Source organism: Helicoverpa zea, chromosome 15 (genome assembly GCF_022581195.2).
Source record: "Helicoverpa zea isolate HzStark_Cry1AcR chromosome 15, ilHelZeax1.1, whole genome shotgun sequence".
NCBI classification, from domain to species: domain Eukaryota; kingdom Metazoa; phylum Arthropoda; class Insecta; order Lepidoptera; family Noctuidae; genus Helicoverpa; species Helicoverpa zea.
Window position 1 is genome coordinate 9,242,980 of NC_061466.1, and position 20,269 is coordinate 9,263,248.

At 35.7% G+C, this 20,269-nt stretch overlaps 1 protein-coding gene and 1 non-coding gene across 2 annotated transcripts in view; both read right to left on the reverse strand.

The window, feature by feature from the left end:
- Positions 1-5,265: 5,265 nt before the first annotated feature.
- Positions 5,266-5,337, reverse strand: Trnaa-cgc. The gene has a single exon. It is a non-coding gene; the product is annotated as a tRNA-Ala (tRNA).
- An 8,337-nt stretch (positions 5,338-13,674) lies between these two features.
- Positions 13,675-20,269, reverse strand: part of LOC124637013 (steroid receptor seven-up, isoforms B/C) — an 88,689-nt gene continuing 82,094 nt past the window's right edge. Inside the window, exon 5 of the mRNA XM_047173323.1 lies at positions 13,675-15,676. Within this exon, the coding sequence (XP_047029279.1) occupies positions 15,402-15,676 (275 nt within the window). The 3' untranslated portion in view covers positions 13,675-15,401. The remainder of the gene's footprint in view (positions 15,677-20,269) is intronic.

Below are 20,269 nucleotides of genomic sequence, written 5' to 3' on the forward strand. Positions count from 1 at the left end.
TAAACCAGTATTCTGTTTGTAATATTCTGAATAAATAAATAGATTTAAAAAAACAGCATCGTATAAAGTAATAAAAATTACCCAATGTCAGACTATTTTGATTAAATAAATATGAAAAAAAAAATCTTGATTGGCACCCAATGACAAACAAAACAAATTGAAATTGATAGAATTATAGTTCGGCCATTCAGAGAATGCGTTCCTGACACGTCGCGATTGAACTGACGACGTAACTTTGCAATGGCGTTGCAGTTACGATAAAAATATTTTTGCTGGTTGTTTACCGTTTTAACAATTGAGGAGCATTAAAACAACATTATTATATCAATAATCAATGAATGTAGTTACGTCGTCAGTTCAATCGCGACGTGTCAGGAACGCATTCTCTGAATGGCCGAACTATAGCATTTAATAATAAATCTTTTATAATGTCTGTAAGTTATTAATAAATTGAATAATAGGTATTTACTTGAGCTGAGAAATAAACTTGATATTTGTCAAGAATCGATGTTTCATCTGTCAGGTGTAATTTAACATCGAAGAATATATGACTCATTCTAATGATCAAACAGGTAACGAAGATAGATATAAAATCTTACTTAGTTTTTCTGCATTTAAAAGATTTTAACTATCTTGATAGAAATCATCTTCTTTGAACTGCTTGCTAGGTCTCTAATTATAAAACAATAGAAAATCAATTGTGTCACCAGATATATCAGAACCGACATAAGACGGGTTAATCGAGCTTTATACCTCTACACAAGATTTTCCAAACTGACCACCATAGCAAACTAAAACTAAAACTAAACTAAACGTAGACATAAAACGAAAAACCACCCATGAAATTGTATCCCTTCATTTGCGGTCTACTATCTATAAGCCCATTATTGCTATAATATAACACCTGAGCTGTTCCGATTACGCATAATGAGTACAAAACCCTTTGTGCCCATTCAGCCACCGATATTAATAAAAAGGGATAGTGACTAAGCCCTTTGTATCGACTTGTTTATTCTACAGAGTGACATGAATGTTTAGAAGCAAAAAAGGGAGATGTAGCGTGGAGATTTTACAAAGATACTGCTGCGGTTTGGGAAGGTTAAATTTCAAACTAACACTACGAGATAAAGAATATATTTGGGTTATAGGTAATTTTGTACATGTTAATAGAAAGGTGGTATATTTGTAGAAGACGCTGATCGCTGACCTCTGCCACCCAGAGCGGTTCGTGATTGACGTTTGTATGACGCACGCAGCTAGAGAAATTTAGAGAATTCCGAATATGTTTTCTAATTGTTATGGAAGTTTATTAACTACTGTAGATTTTTTGGATTTTTGTATGAATATTTATAAGTAGGTACCTACTGGATTTTTGTTGGTTTTGAATAGGTGTGAATATGCAAATGATATTGCATAAGAGCATTATTCATATTTTTATTTTGAATAAATTAATAAAAAGCTGTCTTAGATATATCGTTAAACCTATTAATAATTTTATTATTACAGGTGACATAAAACAAGTAATTAGCTATGTTAATATTGAAATTTATTTTATGTTCAATTAATCAAATACAAATGCATTTACTTCTTATTATAAACAATAGAAGTTATTAATATCTTCACGTGGAGCTGTTTATCTTCATTTGTACTCTCTGTTAGATCAGATCTTAGATCTCTGTTGGATTCTCATATATTTTACTCTACTCCATCATCATACTTGGCTATCAATATCCTTTGTAGAAAATAGTAGCTACTGCTACATTCTTCGACTGTTCGTTAAAACTGTCACAGAAACCAAAGAAGGTTCTTTAATTAACCAACAGTAGCTCCAAAGAGCCGAACAATTTCAGTTTCTTACCACACAAAAGGTGACCAAAAAACGTGCACAAAGGCCACAAAGGTGACAATGTACACAATAGAATCTATGGGAAACAGGACAAAAGTCTTCGTATTTATTCATTGTTTGTTTTACTAAGAAGTGATGGATGAAAACAAATAGCCCTTTTTAGAATAAGTAGCAACCCCATCTTCGTAGTATCCAGTATAACAAGACCTCTCACAGCTTACAAACTCCTTGCGTTCACAGTTCATTTTATACTAGCCTTTACTACCAGTGTAACTTGATCCGTGTCGTTTATGGAGTCAGGAATGTATGAGAGGTCAGGATTCAGTGGTAGGTAATGTGGTTCTTCACAGTTCTAATTGCCCATTATAATGATACTTGATACGTCTCGACTGGTTCGATGTTATTTGCTATTGTATTGAGTATTGGTTACTTTTGTTCTGGAAATTTATTAATAGGTATCTATGCAGGTACTTACTTAATGGGAAATAATTATGCTTTCTGCGTTTTTAAAGAAGATATTTGTTTTTCAATGTTTCCAAACTTGAAAAGTCTGGGAACTAATTTATTATTATCAGAAAAAGTAAGACTACACTTACATAGCATAGACTCAACACAAAAGCAGCTTAACATTTTTAAATAAGAATAAAACTCTCACCTCAAAACAATCAAAATTACCGTAACGGCATAAATCTGAAGCTCAAACCAAACTAAAATAATAGCTTAAACAAACACCTAAAAAAGTAACTTTAATGGACTTAACACTAGAATGTCCAACCGGTCTAACCGACCCTTATGATTCATCTATCACATTAATATACCTTTTTGTATCTTGCACCTTTGTTTAACCCTTTTGTTACGAAAGGGACATTCCATTAACTTCTTGAGATTTGCTTTTGTGATTTTTGCGTATGCTAATCCTGCTTCCGGGTGGAACTGTGACGGATTGGACCGGGGTTTCTCATGGCGGGTTGACGGACACTAATGATGGGAATTCCTGGTATGACTTGACACATTCTTCTTGTGTTGTGTCTTACTGTTAAGCCGTTAGGATGGTGTGAAGATGTTAATGATCTAGTAAAGGGTTAGATATACTGCACGTTAATATAGTGACTAGTTTATTCTTGCTAAGATTATAAATGGAAAAGTGACTCTGTCTGTAAGTCGCACTTTCACGCCTAACGACTGAAACGATTTAATGCTTGGTACAGAGGTAGTCTAACGCTTTAGAAATAACATGATTCTTTAAATCCGCGTAAGAAATGTCCTTCCTTCCGTACACGGGTAGAACCACGGTGAACAGCTAGTTTCAATATAAGAGTACTTATCAACTGGCATAATCAGCCCGTGATGTTAAAATTTTGGGACTCAGGCTTATTTTTATTTAAGTGAAAAGTCTGCGAGCTTTCAGGCCTTTTACAAAATAAGCGAAAATGTCTACGTAAAATATTAACAGTTATAATTTAAATTGAAAATTAAAAAGTTTAAATGTGCTATACCTAAGTAATATACACAGATATTAATAGAATTTTCTGTTTTTATTGACTAAATATTATAATCAGCCGACAGATCCGTCAATGATTTTAAATCGTAAGTCTCAACTATACACGTCTTTTTCACGTCTCGTGTACTTGTACAGATCCATCATCAACACATCAGCATATTAAGCAGAAACCTAAATCTATAATAACATAATCTGTCCCCAACCCTTCACTGCGGACGGCTTTAATAATGCATTCGCCATTAGTTAACCCGCAGATGCCGAGCTCGTCTTGCCTCTAATTCTAATTGCACAGAAAGGGTGAAAGGATTACACTTGCCCGGTATTACCAAAATCTGTTTGAACGTACCTTACTTTTTGGGAATTAATTAGCTACCATATTTTCACAAAGGTGTAACTCTCAATCTTTTGTAATGGAACGAAAACATTCAATTTTCGAGAAATTAATTCCACAAAGGATGAATGGTTAGATATTTAGATATTCTTTCAGTGGTCGTCACTGTGAAGGTTATCACAAAGCCATTAGCTGGAAATCTCCTTTTTACAGAGCAGGACATAACGTAATTAATTTTTGACGATCTCGGTGACAGAGTGGCTTTTTTAAAAGCCGGAGTCACAGAAGGTGTCCGGAGTCCGGACGCAGCTGGGACGGCATTACGCTAATCTGTGTGGCGTCGCACTTGTTAAATATTAACGCAGTCTAATTACAACCCCCGTCCCCCTCGTCCTCTAATGGCTTTTAAAACTGATTCCCGCCCTCCAAGGATGCGTATTTGATGACAACTCTCGTCGTTTTGGTGGTTTTAAACAAGGGCTGAGCGACTTGTAGACACGTGTCGTTTCTAACTCCAGAATATTACGTTCGCAATCCATTTCTCGATGTGCTACTAGGTTCCTTTATCTATGTGTAGGAGGAGTGATGGATAGCTAACAATGCGAACCAACAGCCATTTGTAACTCCTGAATGCATTAGACATATGTGGCTTGTAAAAGATGCTGAAGGGTGCATGCAATTAGCATTAAGTGTTTTACAAGATTCTAATAGATGCTAGTTGAAGGACCCCTTAAAGTGTACGTTTATGAAAATTGACCCAAAATATCACACGTCGCATAGTTTCTGATCTTACATAACTGTTTCCATTAGCAACACGGTGAGGATTTCAATAATTCCTGACAAATGACTTCAAAGGATATTAACGGATCTTACAGCCGCCTACAAAATCCGTGCGAATATTGGTTAACAATGCTAATAATTAATGATGTCAGGACAGGCATATTTGTCCAACTGGCCATCGCAAACAGGTCATTCGGGGAACCGTTTATTTCGCTAATGGTTGTAACAACAATTACTGGGCCCATTACACGTATCATTAGTGTACGCGTTTTATTCGGCGTTTGTTTTCTTAGAGTGGGTCGTTTGGACCCCGACTCACGCGGTGGCGGGTTGATATCATTAATCAAAAGATTTTGGACGGTATCTTGACAAAAGTTTTTTTTTTTGCTTTAAGCAAATACGGGATTGTGGTGACGAGAAATGGCTTCTGAAGATTCTAAAGAATTTTTGACCTTATTTCTTTAGCAGGATGGTTCATAATCATATGTTTGACTTTGTGCCGTTGTCGCCTATTCTTTTGTGTACAGGAATTTATATTTGGTTTGATAGACATAATAGTTTGGTGCGAGATCAAACTGTCGATGCGATATTCATGTGTGGGAAGATCCTGTAGGAAATACTACTTATATATTGTATTTATTTATAATGTTTTCCTATCATCTATCAACTAACAATACTATGACCACCGTTGACCCAGAATTGCATAATGATGTAAACAATATCGGACAAAAAATGGTTCTTATGTCGCTTATCCTTTCATCAATGGAGAAGACAGGCATTGTTCAATAGGAAAAGATAAAAAGGTATTGGAGGTGCTGGGATTTGAACCCAGGACTTTCAGCATGCGAAGCGGACACTCTACCATTGAGTTACACCCCCGATGTGCTTAGGCGGCACTTAAATAGTATCTAGTTACAATCTACGTCTAACTGAGAGAATAAAGATATAACAACCATTTATGAAGGTATGTTGTTCATGACATAAAACTGTTTTAATGGAAAACATCAATATCTTAGCAAAAAATTACGCGTACACATATTACATTCCTTATTGTTTTGCCCTTCAGTCATAGAGCAAGTAGCTCTACATACAAACTAAGGCACTGAGTTCTTCTATCTTGGAGCACTGAAATGTCACTTCAACAAAAAAAATACAAAGTGGCAGTAGCAAAACTTATATCTCAAAAGAATTAAAACAATCAACTCAACAACTTTTTTATCGCTGAATGAAAAGTCACGGTATTTTCTACATCTGACAATCTTGTCTTACCCACCGCACATCGCGACATCTGTCAGTCTTGACAAGTCTTATCTTCGGGGTAAAAAATACCCCTGGGGTGCCGCCCACCCCACGGCAAAAGACAATGCAATGTCAGGAATCAAATATATTTATTTATGACTATGTAAATTGAACAATTCACAGCAGAATTTGGAATTTTACGTAAAAAGGTTTGTGAAAAGGTAAAATTTTCTTTTCGCGCCAGATGTCTTTGAGTGGTTGTCTCTGATTGTTTTTTGTTTTTTTTTTACGTTCCGATTTTCTGTTTATTAAGGTGTGCAATGACGTGAGATGAAATGATAAAATTGGTAAGTGTTGTGTGTTATAGTTCGGCCGTTCAGAGAATGCGTTCCTGACACATCGCGATTGAACTGACGACGTAACTTTGTAATGGCGTTGCAGTTACGATAAAAATTTTTTGCTGATTGTTTACCGTTTTAACAATTGATGAAATAAATTTAAAACAACATTATTATATCAATAATCAATGAATGTTATAATTTTGGTCCAAACTGAGTGTCAAATAACTTGGTCAAATAACTAACTGACAGGTGTCAGGAACGCATTCTCTGAACGGCCGAACTATAGTTATATTGAGAAGCCTAGTGATGTTGCATTTTCTTTCAAACATATCGATGTTTTCATGTTTCCAGATTACATATTTGCTCTTTCAACTAATCGTCCCAAAGGTATTTTTCTCTCGCTTTGACCTTCGGGGTGATTTATAATGAACGAAGTTCGTATATAAGCACAAACAGCTTTTCAGTTTTTGAAATAATAAAAAATGATATAAAGTACACTTAACTTTAAATATAATTATCGGACTATTAAATACCCCATTCAAAATCTAACATCTCACTATCTCAGTTATCTCACTATTAGCCAAGCTAAAAAATCAATAGACCAAACTACAAAAAAAACTATCGATAAACTACTCCCCAGCACACATTAAAGTAAGTGGTAACGCGAGAAAGCCAACAGGTTTTCCTTATTACGGCCCTAAAAAGTGCGGATATATTTTAGCGTTAAGTGGATGACGTCACGGATGTCCGCTAGAAGTGCGGATAAGCGGACAGGGGACGAGACATTTGTTTTTGCACGTCCGCGCCAATTCTTGTAAATGTTGCTCGTTGTACATGAGAGCGGAGATGTGGGATGGATCTTGAAGACTGGGAGTTAAAGTTATTTTTTGAAAATGAAATAGGTATGTTTATTATGTATTTTATTAGCTCATCATTATATTCGTGTGGTGTTTTAAATTTTTCGGTAAAAGATGATTTACCTACTGATGAAATAATTATTTTACTTAATTTAAGTAAACAGAGTGTACCAGGCCAATCAGTTCATGCCAAATCCTTCAAAATGATAATTATGTCTTAAAGGGTAGAATTTAAGTATATAAAAATATATAGTAAGTATATAAAAAATAACCCTCCTAACGGAAGAATTTATAATTGTACTTTTTAATTTAACTTAATTAAAAAAGTATTTTTGTGTGGTCAGTCCTAGAAAAAATGTGTCTCTAAAGCTCTATCTTAAGACTTATCTGAAACTCCTTACCTCACGCACAGCACACGTCGTCAATTTCATTAGGGTCGTGAGCAGTAAGCGTCCAGGGCGGGCGGTCGACGTAGGGCGGCGTAGGGCGGGCGCTCTATAAATTGTCACCGCCGATAGTGCTTCGGATTAACTGTTTTATTGTTTTTTCTAAGTGTTTATTGTCGGCTTTTGGGACGTTTTTTAGGGATGTGGTTTCTTTTGGTTGTTAGCTGTGAGGAGTATTATTAAACAGTCTATAAATCTTTACTTATATGATAGGTACTTAAATAATGTGAACGTATTCCTGTCCTCCTAACGTATTGACTGTCTGTCGTGTTTTCACCCCTAACCTACAGAACTAAATATAGTTTAGACTGGAGCCTAGAGTCTGGTATAACCTGAAATAGTACATTTAGGTACTTTTTAGGGTTCCGTACCCAAAGGGTAAAACGGGACCCTATTGTTTTCTGAAAACTGTTTTCGCTCCTCTTTCCGTCCGTCCGTCCGTCTGTCACCAGGCTGTATCTCATGAACCGTGATAGTAAGAGAGCTGAAATTTTCACAGATGGTGTATTTTTGTTGCCGCTATAACAAAAAATACTGAAAACTAGAATTAAATAAATATTTTGGGGGGCTCCCATACAAAAAACTATTTTGCTCATTTTCTAAATAATGGTACGGAACCCTTCGTGCGCGAGTCTGACTCGCACTTGGCCGGTTTTTTAAATATAGCTACTTCTTTATACGAGCGAGAAATAAGCAGCATTGACCAGCCCTCAGGGCCTAATGCATTTCTGCTCCATATAAGGCAAATTCGAATACCACTTTATCATTGTGTTAAACAAATGATTACTTGTGTTTGTAAGATCATAGAGCAATATCGAATATTGTAGTGTAGCATTCCATATTCGGTTGATAACTTTAAATTGTAGGGTATTAGTATCTAAGGAAAAACCATGGATACCATATCAAATCCTATTTTTTTCGCGTTCATCTGAAAAACATACATAATTTTGTTTATTGAGCATTGTACTAATGACTTATATTTTAATTACAGCCTTACAATATCTGTTGTCAGTCAGGAAGCCGACCCCAACATACTTGGGAAAAAGGCTCAGAGGATCGGAATATATGTTGTCAGTGCTTTTGAGCTTCACAGAATAACATTGAGCAGAATAACTGGCTGTTACTGCACATTATTTTTCTCCCAACATCCGATAATATAAAAACTGTAACTCAAATAACAAACTGATACACAAACACACACATATTGAAAGTGCGGCATAAACTAGGAAACCCTTTAGTCTCACTGCTGTCAGGCTCATGCATTACGGGCACCGACACCTTCGAGAAACCAACATTCAAAAGGCACATTTGAAAGCCTACAACCATTTATTTCCGTACCAAATTTTTTACGTCGACATCCAAAGCTGGTTCCACCAAATCTTAGTTGACTTGAGCCTTTGTTGGAACGGTAATGTATACTGTGTTTGGCGATGTTGTAGGCTAGTGTTGGAGTGAATGTGATGCTGTGACGTGCCGTTGTCAATCACAATCAAGCTCGACCACCCGCACGATTAGGTGCGGGATAGGGAGTGAGAAATGCATAGAGTCGATGTGGGTAATTTTTTTGGGTTGTTAACTTTAATTGGGAAAAATTTATGTTTGAATTTTAGTTTCAATTCGAGTTATAAAGAAAAAAACTACATGCACATTTGGATTTCAGAATACAGGTTTACCTACATGTTATTTTTTTTTATCTCGAATATTTTACACTAGCTGCTCAAATTGTGAAATAGAGTGATCGGTGGCAATAAGTGAATTTCCAATCATTAATGGGTTCTGGATGATTTCGATTATTAATAAGGACTACGGCTAACTAAAACATTTCCCAACTCACACTGACATTAAATAGTCGGTATATACGACGAATTAGATTTCCTTAAGGTATTTTTCTAATATTACGTTATCATCTGAATATAATAAATACGAAAGTGTAAATATATAGTAGTATTTTATATGTGAAAATAATTATTAAAAAAAAAAAAACTACATCAAAGCCAAACCCACGACTCCACGGCGCTCTTACTCCCAATCATCTAGGTGTACAAGCACCACGTTTACCAGATATCTGTCTGTCTGTCCGTCTTATCGTTCCTATCTCCACACCTCACAATGGATGGAGAAAACAATATTTTTGATTTCCTCAATGTTTGTCTGTTGGTTACCGTTAAGTTTTGTATTGTTTTCTTCAGTAAGTGAGGAGGTTGCTGTATAATGCGAATTTGGCCGATGTATGGTTGTGAAGTGAAATAGTTGGTAGGTAATAGTAAATGTAGTAAAGTACACGTAATAGCATGCTACCGAATTTTAGGACTAATTATCTCTCGGGAAAAAAGCCTACAAACCTAATACATACGTAAGTCTGACATTCAGTCTGGTAGTTTTTGCGTGGAAGAGGAGGAAACATTCAACACGTTTACGTATATTCGTGTAAACTTTCGCGTTTATATTATTAGTAGCAGGACGTAGGATTAGTTGGAAAAAACAGCCGTTACTCTTTCTATATTTTTACTTACCATCCCCAAAGAATGCTTACATTACCATCTTAACGAAGCCATACCTACCAACCTACCAGCATTTAGCACTTTACCAACATAACGACCTATAGTTCAGGGGCGTCACTCAGGCACGAATCAATCGTTTTCAACCAAGGAGTATGCGCGTACTCGCGGGTCGTAACCTCTCGGAGGGTCGTGACCTCCGACCTTATTGGGCGACCTCTGACACGCCCCCCGCCCTGAAACTGCCTGAAATTCATTGAAATATTGCAAGCTGTGGAAGAGGACGCAATGAGGATAATGTGGGTTATGTAAAGAGGTAAATGGTTGTTGTTGCCATTGATTCGAAATTCAAATTTGACGTTGTTTTGAAAATGGAGGCAAGTCCTTTCTGATGTGGTAAAGAGATCTTGTTTTAATTGTCTTTGGTATAGCTAAGCGTGTTTTTAGTAAAGAGCGAGCGAGCGATTGATAGAATATCATAGGTGTTTTTGAGTACAAAACCACAATCAGTTTTGCGTGATTTTCCTGTTGGAAACTTCATAATTTTAGATTGTTATTGGTTAGCCATGTTTTGTAGGCAGAGTCGTATTAAACTTTATGGATAACTTCGATATATTGAAACTTTATGATCCCGTAAGAACATCAAGTACTTAATTAATAATTATAATAATTTGACCTTGTTACACAAAAAAATTCTCCACCATAAAAAAATCACACTTTCAATTTCCAAAACTAAAATTAACAAATAACTCATGACATAACCGTTGACCAATGTCGTGACCAACAGTTGGTGACACAGTGACCTCTTACCGATGCACCTGTGTCAAACGATACTCTTTTGTCATGACTTCCATACTTTTTTGTGACGAACTTTTTGCTGTCATGTCAGTGTCACGCTGTGTCAGATGTCATGTTGATTTGTCACGCTGCGTGATTGTGGATTTTGAAGTAAAGGGTTATTTTCGATATTGAATGTTGGATTTATGCGGGTTGTGGTAGGAAGCGAAAGAACCTAAATGCGAATGTTAATATTTTTTACTTTCAAGTAGTTATAATTTTTTTACATTCAAGATATGTCTACTTGCTAGTTCATGTTACTAAAAACCAGAACTCACATAATTGTGCTTTATTAATTAAATAAAAAAAAATGTACCAAAATTCGTACTTGGTACAGGTATCCCAAAAATATGTACATATTCGATTGAATTCAAAATTAACATGAAAAGGCCAGTGAACAAAAGCTGCTCATGTAAAACCAATTAACCAAACAACCAAGCAACCTCATAAACAAGTTCATTAACAAATAGCCATCATAAAATAAAGCGACTGTTTAACTAAACGATAAACAAATTATCACGCTACAAGCTCATAACTTCAACACTTCTAACACGACTCCTGCAGCGTACATTATATCCCTAACACGTTATACTAACTTCCAATAAACATTAACGTTATAAACTAACATGTTTTACAAATACAAAAAGCATGTTTTTGAAATTGAAACGCTCCAACTCGCGCCTTCAATGAGTTATGTCACACTTCTAGAGTTAAAACATTTGGTCACGTGATCTTGTCGTAATGTGTCAGAAATTATTTAAATTACAGGGAAATGGGCAGTCAATTGAGTCTATTATGTACCTACAGATTTTGAAAGGCTCGTTAAAATGGTGCTTGCCTTCTGACCATCACTTCTTATAAGGATTGAGTGTACCTATAATGTACAGACTTCGAAATGCACGTAAAATTGTACTTTCCTTCTGACCATCACTTCTTATAAGGCGTTAAGGGTTGCTTGATTGACTAGGATGACGTGGATAGAAAGACAGTCGCTTAACCGTCGTGTTAGTCGTGTACTCAGCTGCGCCCGGTTATAATGAATGCTGAATTGCTGATTCCAAAATTGTTGGCAAAAGGCTAGCCAAGTTGTGATATAAATTCTTGCAAACCACTCCGGCTGCACATGGTTATAAATTAATTACGTACCCACTTACCTAAACTAAAGCCATCCTCCTCCACTTGAATTGCTATACATTGATGAAAACCATATGACAATCCCTTATATTATCGTTGAGCTAATCATGAGCAAACAGTCTGACAAAGGACTTTGTTTCAAAAACGTGTCCAAAATTAATTACATACTTCTAAACAGCTATCATTAGCTAGCTATATGTAATACCGTGGGAGTTCCTGTGCTGTGATTACCCAGTATTCCCGGGTGACTACCATAGTGCAGGTGTATGAAGGGTTGGTAAAATGACGTGCTTATTGACTTCCGCGGGCCAGTTGTGATTTTGTTGTTCATGGGAATTTGTTAGTTTTGAAATTGGAAATTAATTGTTGCGGTTATATTGCGTGATACTTTTAATTTTTTATTATCACCGTTTACATAAACCATTCTTAAACCATTTTCAACTTCCTTCCTTCGGGCCCTGTAAGTAACTATGGAGTTCGCAACTTAGTGAACTCTGAAGGTTCTTTGTTATACGCGATAAGCCATGATATGTGCGAAGATTAACTAACCTATCAACTGTTAACTTAAAGCTGTAGTTTTCATAAAACACATACTCAGCTACAGAATTTCATTTCTTTGATGTACGCACAATGTGTTTCCATAAGTTTCGGTACTTATTCTTAGGCAAGATGTCCACCATGTATAAAAACCAGATAACATTGTACCGAAATAAAAGAGGTGAAAACTTATTTTATTTCCAAGGAATTCTTAACTTATTCAAGTCGCATCTTAAACAACTATATCACAAATGACGACTCACTTCAACGCGTCGACTTCACAGATTAATTACTTACTATACACGGCACTAATTGCTGGACATGTGTTATATTCCCACGTAAACAGGAGCGGATCGCGTGCGCGTCCACCTGCGCGGGAGTCTCACGCGCACCTATAGTTTCACACGCCGATAGTCAGGACAGGGAGATATCAGAAGGTTCGTTCAGATGTTTTAACACCTTGTTTCGTGTTGTGTATTTGCTCTAATAGCATTTGTGTTGGAGATTCATTTCTTGTTCGTGATTTTGTAGGTTAATTTTTAATTTCAGCGCGTTTATATAATTCTGTCATGAACTAGGTATAAGGTAGGTAGTAGTTGTAAGTATTCACCCAGTTCTTAGGTCTTGCTATTGCGGGAACGTGAGGGCTATAACTGAAAGTTCTCATTTATGTAGTTGCAATTGTCCGTTATTGTAATGTAATGAGGTGTTATTGTAATAAGGCGTAGTAGTATCTGTAGTACCTATGTCGTGGTGATCAATTGCATGATCACAAGCATTTACGTGATGGCGACTATTGTCATGTCAAATATACTTATGATTTTCAACCGATTTGGATGTAATTTGTTATAGCAGCTTAAGCCCTCTTTTACCTTCTTATCGTTACTTTATCGACATGGCAAAAACCGCGGGAGTAAGCTTTGTACTTATTATATTTTGTTCTAAGTTGGTTTTCTGTTGTCACCTAGTAGTGACACTACCGGATAGACTCCAATGTTTATAATTGGGTGATTAGTGTAAATGGCCGCTTCCGTGTACCGCGATTTGATTTTGACTTTTGATTTCGTTGGGGTAACGGGGTGTCTACAATGTGTGTAATTTTGTAGATAGTGTTTTTCGATAGATCATTTTAATGTTATGTCGGGTAAGGTTAATGTGTTATGGTTTTCTAATTAGAAGAAGTTAGAGATGATGTTTTTTTTTTTAATGTGTTTAGTTCCATGATAGATACAAGAATCTGTTGCAGCAACGTATGAAGATGGCACAGAAATATAATGGTATACATAACAGTTTGTTTTTGTAGTCGAAGATAATAAAACAAAACAAATCAAAATCCAGAGAGACGTCTTTTATTCCTCATTAATTATTTAATGTTTTTTATACAACTCCATACAATCTCGTACACACACTGACATTATTTTACAACCGTTCACTGTACAGTTTATTGCGAATAAATACATTGCTTCTCTTTTACTAAATGTTTTACACTTTTACTTTATTTTGTTGTAAACTAAAACAATTGCTCGATGTGTTAGTTGCTTGTAATGTAATAATAAAATAGAAATAAAATAAACTTACAGAAACTTATTGTTGTTTTTACTAATTATTGTTTGAAATTCCTTTTGAAACAAAGTCAATTTTTTACCTGGAAATCCGTGAATGAACGAAATTCATTTTAAATTATATTACAAGCAACTATTTTGTATTAACTTATTCGATTTACCATGATAATTCCACAATTTGAAATAAAAATATCTAAAATGAATTATGATTATTATGAAAAAAAAAACATAAAATATTTGAATAAAAAATCGTTGCGCTAAAGATTAATATTATAATTATAAATAAAACATTTCTGTATAGTTACTATTCTTACATAATTTGTATTTCTCACTATTGTTTATACATATAGACACACATAAGTAAAAGAACAAACAAATTTTACTCAGATGTGTTTAATATTTTTTATTAAAAAGAATATTGTTTTCTTGTAAAACTTGTTTTTTAAAAGGAACGATACATACCTATAAATGCTTTTCGGAATTAGTAAATAAGAGTATTACGTATAAGTACGTAAATATTTGAGTTATTACAGCACCAGTCGAAAATAAAAAAGAAAGAACCTCGTCCAATCATATTTCAGGCTACATTGCCTCAATGGCCATAAACTGGGAATGTTAACCGAAGAGAAAATAATATGTTTACTATATTTTCAGCAAAAACAAAATCGAGAAGTTTATGTACAAGTCTCAAAAGATTACGAGGTAAAACTATCCGATATTAAAATGTTAACATTATTGAACACTTTTCTTCTAGCACTTGATATGACCCCAGTTCCCAATCCCAGTTTAAAGACATTGGGACTCTCCGTACCTACTTAGCCGTATAAAAAGTTTTCTTATTCTTCGAAAAACTTTGTCTATCTCTATACATATAACTACACACCAACATTGCACGACCGATGTACATAATTATTGCATTATCAATCCAAATTGCTTTTCATACAATTTCTACAAAAAGAAGAATAAGAAAAAAAAAAAAATATAAAATCCATCCATCATCGTAGAAAACTCTTAACTATCAATTTACAATAATAAAAACATTTTTTATTTACAATATTAAATAGTAAACTATTTTTACAGAGGAACAAAAAAACTTGAACTAATTCACTAGGGACCCCACTGAACAAGTTTACTTCATATCTGGTATACTACACTCCTGTCGTATGTTCAACAGATTGTCTATCATGAGGGACTTTTGCGCATTCTTCTGTGTCTCCGAAGCTTCGAACTCCTCGGTCGACTTCGGAGCGTAGAAGGCTGAAATGGGATCGAAAGTGGGATCGGCTCTCTCGCTTTCCCTGCTGGTTCGTGACCCGAAGTACTCTTCGCTCGCCTCTGTGTTCTCGTGGAATTCGCTCGAGGAGGTGACGGCGTCCTCAGGTTGGGCTTCGCGCTGGTACCTTTGGAAGGGGTCGAACCGCTGGCTTGGCAGGTACGGCGGGAAGCCGTAGGGCGTGGATCATGCCGCTGCCAGCTGCCTCCACATCGTATGTCACATGGTCGCCATGTACGGCCAAGAGAACGAGCTCCCGGAGAGCAGCATGTCCCTGATGAGGGTCTCGATGGGAGTCTTGCCGACTAGCCGCACGAAGAACAGCTGTTCTATGACTTGTGAGCTGACTGTCCTTAGGGAGGGTAGTCTGAGGAGCAACTTGCCGAAGCGCGTGGGCTGGTTGGGGTATTGACTCCGGCAGTACTCTTCGAGGGCGCACTGGGACTTCTCTTGTAGACTCTCTATGTGGGGCACGTCTGATAGACCACACGCATCTGGAAAGAAGAAAATTTTAGGTTAGACTGTGTTGAAAATCTTAGTTTACTTCGGTTTCTGAAACAAAGACATTTTATACGATTTTTTCATAAACAATTTTTGTGTTAAATTACTATTCTCCTCGCTTATATTACCTTTTTTCCCCAAATTGTCGCCGTAATCTCTTATTATTGTTTTTAATGCGACATAAATCTATTTTATTCCCCCCTAACGCGAAGATACCTGTCCTCAGACTAATATTGCCATCAAAGAAAGGTTTAATGTAATAAAAAAATGTTTGCTACATTAAACTTGCTTATTTTCGTTAGAATATTATGATTGTCAATAAAAACGTTTAAGGGAGAAAACTGACTGAGAATGTACGCCTTTGGAAAAATTGAATTACCTACATATTTTTCCTAGACTTTTTCTTCTTGCTGCTTTGACAAGCACAACGTATTTGCTAAGTCAATGTTAGAATTATTTATTTTACACAATAACCTGAACGAAATGTCTTCATCATTATTTAATGTGTTGTAAGAGCAACTAAAGAATTCTAATTAACTGTTAGGAGTTTATAAGTTAACATTAACTGCCGCTGTCATAATGTTACTGCAAAGCTTTGTGTTTGAGCTATTAGCACCCATGTGTTAACTATTGAGCTAAGGCGTTAAAGTTATTATTTCTTAACTAACAATTCGAAAGATCTATGGAATATAAAGACATAAAATTGTATAATAGATATGGTATGAAGTAATATATGAAAACGCTGTTTATCTGTATTAATAATTACATATAAAGATTTTTTTATTTGTATCGTTCCAAAACTATTGAACCGATTTCAAAAATTCTTTCACTGTTGGAGAGCTTCACTTTTTTTGAGTATCATAGCTATACTTTATCCGGGTACGGGAAGTTGTTTCTACATGGGGAAAACCGCAGGAAACAGCCTTTTCTAAACGACTGTTTGATCAGACATTTTATGAAAGATATTTCGCGACGAGTTAACGCGGTTTCTAACCGCGGTCGATTCTATGTGAAGATTGCCTAAGATAGAATAAACAGATAGTGTATTGTGATTTATAGTCAACTTAAATGGTGAAGTGAGGAAATGTTTGTTTATCAATGCAATTTCGAGTTTGTCAAAGCTTTATTAGCGTATTTTCTGTGAATATTATAAAAGAATACCAAACGATCGTGAACCGGACGAAGTTGTGAATGATGGTGTTTTCAAAAGGGATTGTCCTTTTAGCGTAATAAGCATGATGCATTTGTGCAGTAGACCAAAGATTTATAGTTATAATCCAACCCTTTTTTTCTGCCAAGTCTTGAAGAAAGTAACAGAAAACAAAGACAAGATTAATCCTAACCCTCAAATAAAAACGAATAAGCATAATAACCCGTGAACGGTTGCAGAGACGAAGGGTCTGTAATGCGATTAAGACCCCGGTACATTTGCGCTGTACATTAATATTTTTTATTGTTATATAGTATAGATATGGCTGGGTAAACAAGCCTCGTTATGGTCTCGACCAGATGTCTGCCTCACTGGTTTCTAAGTGTTATGAATGTCAGAGCTGATTAGTGATGATGATGATGGAACTTGTGGAGAAATAGACTGCTGGCTTACGTCGGACGATGGGCATTTGTCGTAAACGCAATGTTGCGTATTGTATTAGAAGTGATATGACGATGCAGACCAAATGGTTTTACGTTGCTACGTAAGAATACTGTCGAGCAAACGTAGGTATATTAAAAAATAGAGAAATTATCCTTGGTAAAGATAACATAATAGATGGTAAAATTAATCAAGTAGATAAGGCACTGATAGCGAAAGATGAAATTAAAAAAGAATTTAAGTTTGATGATTTCAAAAGAGTAATTTTGACAATAATACAAGTTGAAGTGTGCACAAAGATGTACATACGAACACAAGATAGCAGCAAGGTTATAAAAACGCTTGATTACAAGCAACACACAACTAATGAAACAAGTTGTATGTTCAACTAACATTAAAACTGACAAGTAACCATCACGGGTAATTATAAATTAACCCAGTTGTGCGATGAGAATGTTCACAGTGGGTAAGACAATTATGTGTTCGTTAATTCAGGTTTATGACGGGTCTGTAGATCTTAGGGGGTGCAAATAGTAGTGCGCCCTGATTTATTTGTAGATCTAGAGATCAACCTCTAGTGTGTTTCCGTTATTGGCTTCATTTTTGTGTTAGGATTGCTTGATCATCATTTGGTATGAGTATAACTGAAGTTATTGAATATTTTTAAGTTCTCAAAAATCTTGTCGTTCTTGCAACTACTGCACTGGCATTCTTTTGTTAAACATCAAGACTGAATGCTATTAAAAATAATACATAAAATAGTTTTCTACAACGTTAATAACTAAGAACTTAACCAACAGTACCTCTTTACGTGGATGTAACCTCAATAAAACAAAAGACGCTCCTGTATCTTATCAATTGCAATGACGTCATAAGAGGCCCCAAGCTCGAACAACCTACATTTTCATTCAATAAACGGCAACTATTAATTCTAATTCGTGTGTCTACGCTTTGCAGCCTCTTGGGACACGATGACGCAATCCTGGGACCGTAATTGTGGTCACTTGTCCTAATTGTTCCAGCGATGCCACTAAATGGTGACAGCTGCTTGATAATTGATACACTTGGTGCTCAAGAAAGAAATGCTACCTTATCTTTTGGGCTTATAAGTCCACTTTTGAATGATAACACCTTAAGAAAAGGAAGAAATAAATCGGTGATCTGAATTTCGAGCTTTGAGCTGCTGTCTGAAAGTTGAAAATTGAATGTGGCTTTTTTTACAATATTGAAGGATGTTGTGAGGCGTTTGTTTGTAAGCTTGATAATAAGTTGTGTAATTTGCATTTCCTTGCGAAACAAGAAAATCCAGATAAGTGAGACTTTACATAGATGATTTAAAGAACTTTAACGATTCAATTTATTACTTTTGGTAAACTTGATCTTTTGGGAACCAAAAAGATCGATAGACCAGACTGCCCTCCGCTTGTAAAGAAGAAAAATAATAGTCATAGAATAACAAGCATCGTTTTACTAGCTAGAACAGTTGGATGTCACGATTGAAAGTCACACGAAAGAGGTCAAGACTAGAAGAAGGAGCAGGTGGTTGCTATACTAAGTGGTGTTTAATAGCTTCTAATAGACCTATCTACTGACGGTTTTATGCTTGCTTTTAAGCCAGTTTTAAAATCCTAGAGAAAACTCGCAAATTCAGTGTTCTTTGGAAATAATGAATACTTTTTCACGACATTGTACTTATTCTTAGTAGTAACAGAGATAGAACGAAAAACCCAAATCAGAAAAGTGGAAAATCGATAAAGTAATGTAGGAGTGAACCACGGAAAATCTATTTCCTCAGAGTCAAGGGCAGACAATCTCAACCCTGCGCTATCAAATCGAAAGGTGTACGACAATGATCCAAAAGACCAAAGATCAGGCAAAGACGGTGCAATAGCAATTAACCCTACGCCCGTCGGACATCGTAACAATGTAATATATTTTAATTGAAACGACCCCGCCGTAGATGCAGTAAATATTGGTCGGAATGAACGACTGAACTTAATTGAATGGATGAAGGAGTGTCGTGTTAAATTTTTAAGTAGGTTCTGAATGAATGACGTCATTCGTTAGTTGTGTAATTGTTGATTGCAGTTTGTTGATTAAGATTGTTTTCGTCTTTGTTGTTACACGTTTCGACATAGGTAGCGATTTACATTAATACACCAAGTATGCTGTAGGTATTCCTTCTATGTAGGTGTGCTTACTACGTGTCAAATCCTTGCTCCATTTTTCAATAGGTACACCTAACCTGTGACGCGGTGAATTTAACGGGTATTTTCCTCAACAAATTCCCCAAAATCAAACAAGACCAACTTCAAAAAACCCAGTAGATAGGCATATAAAACGCACACTAATAAACCCTACACGAGCATGATTCGAAGCAACTCTTAAACAGTATTGATGGTGATGTCAACAGATTTGACCCAGTGAATCAATGTTCTATCATGACCAATGAATGCTTATAAACTTATAAGTTTGCCTGCTGGCGCCGCTGAGTCGAGGGCCTGATATTGAGAACTTATTGATATGTAGTATGAAGTATTGTGCATAGATATGGATGAACTGAAAGTAATGGGGTTGGATGATGCTAGCAACAATGTTGGATTTGATAAAGATGGGCAAATTAATAAAGCAAAGGCACATTCTAACTAAAGATTCAGGGATTTGAAAAGTGTAACGTATGTGTAGCTTTAAATGTTCTCAATATTGGAGTTGACAAAGACGAAGTACGAAATATTTGCTAAAAAAGCTTGGTAAAAAAATAGAGTTGACAAGTGAGACTGACGAATGAAACTAGAGGATTACAAATGTATATGTTAATGACCTGATATAATTTGAATTGTACAATTAATTAAGTGTACGAGAAGTTCCTAGGGTAGATGATGAAGATAATGAAACGGTCATTGATATTAATGAAGCAGAATTTGTAGTTCTGTCCACTAAACTTAAACACGAACGTTTCAAACTTGCTCATAAGTCAGTCCTACTTATTTCAAAG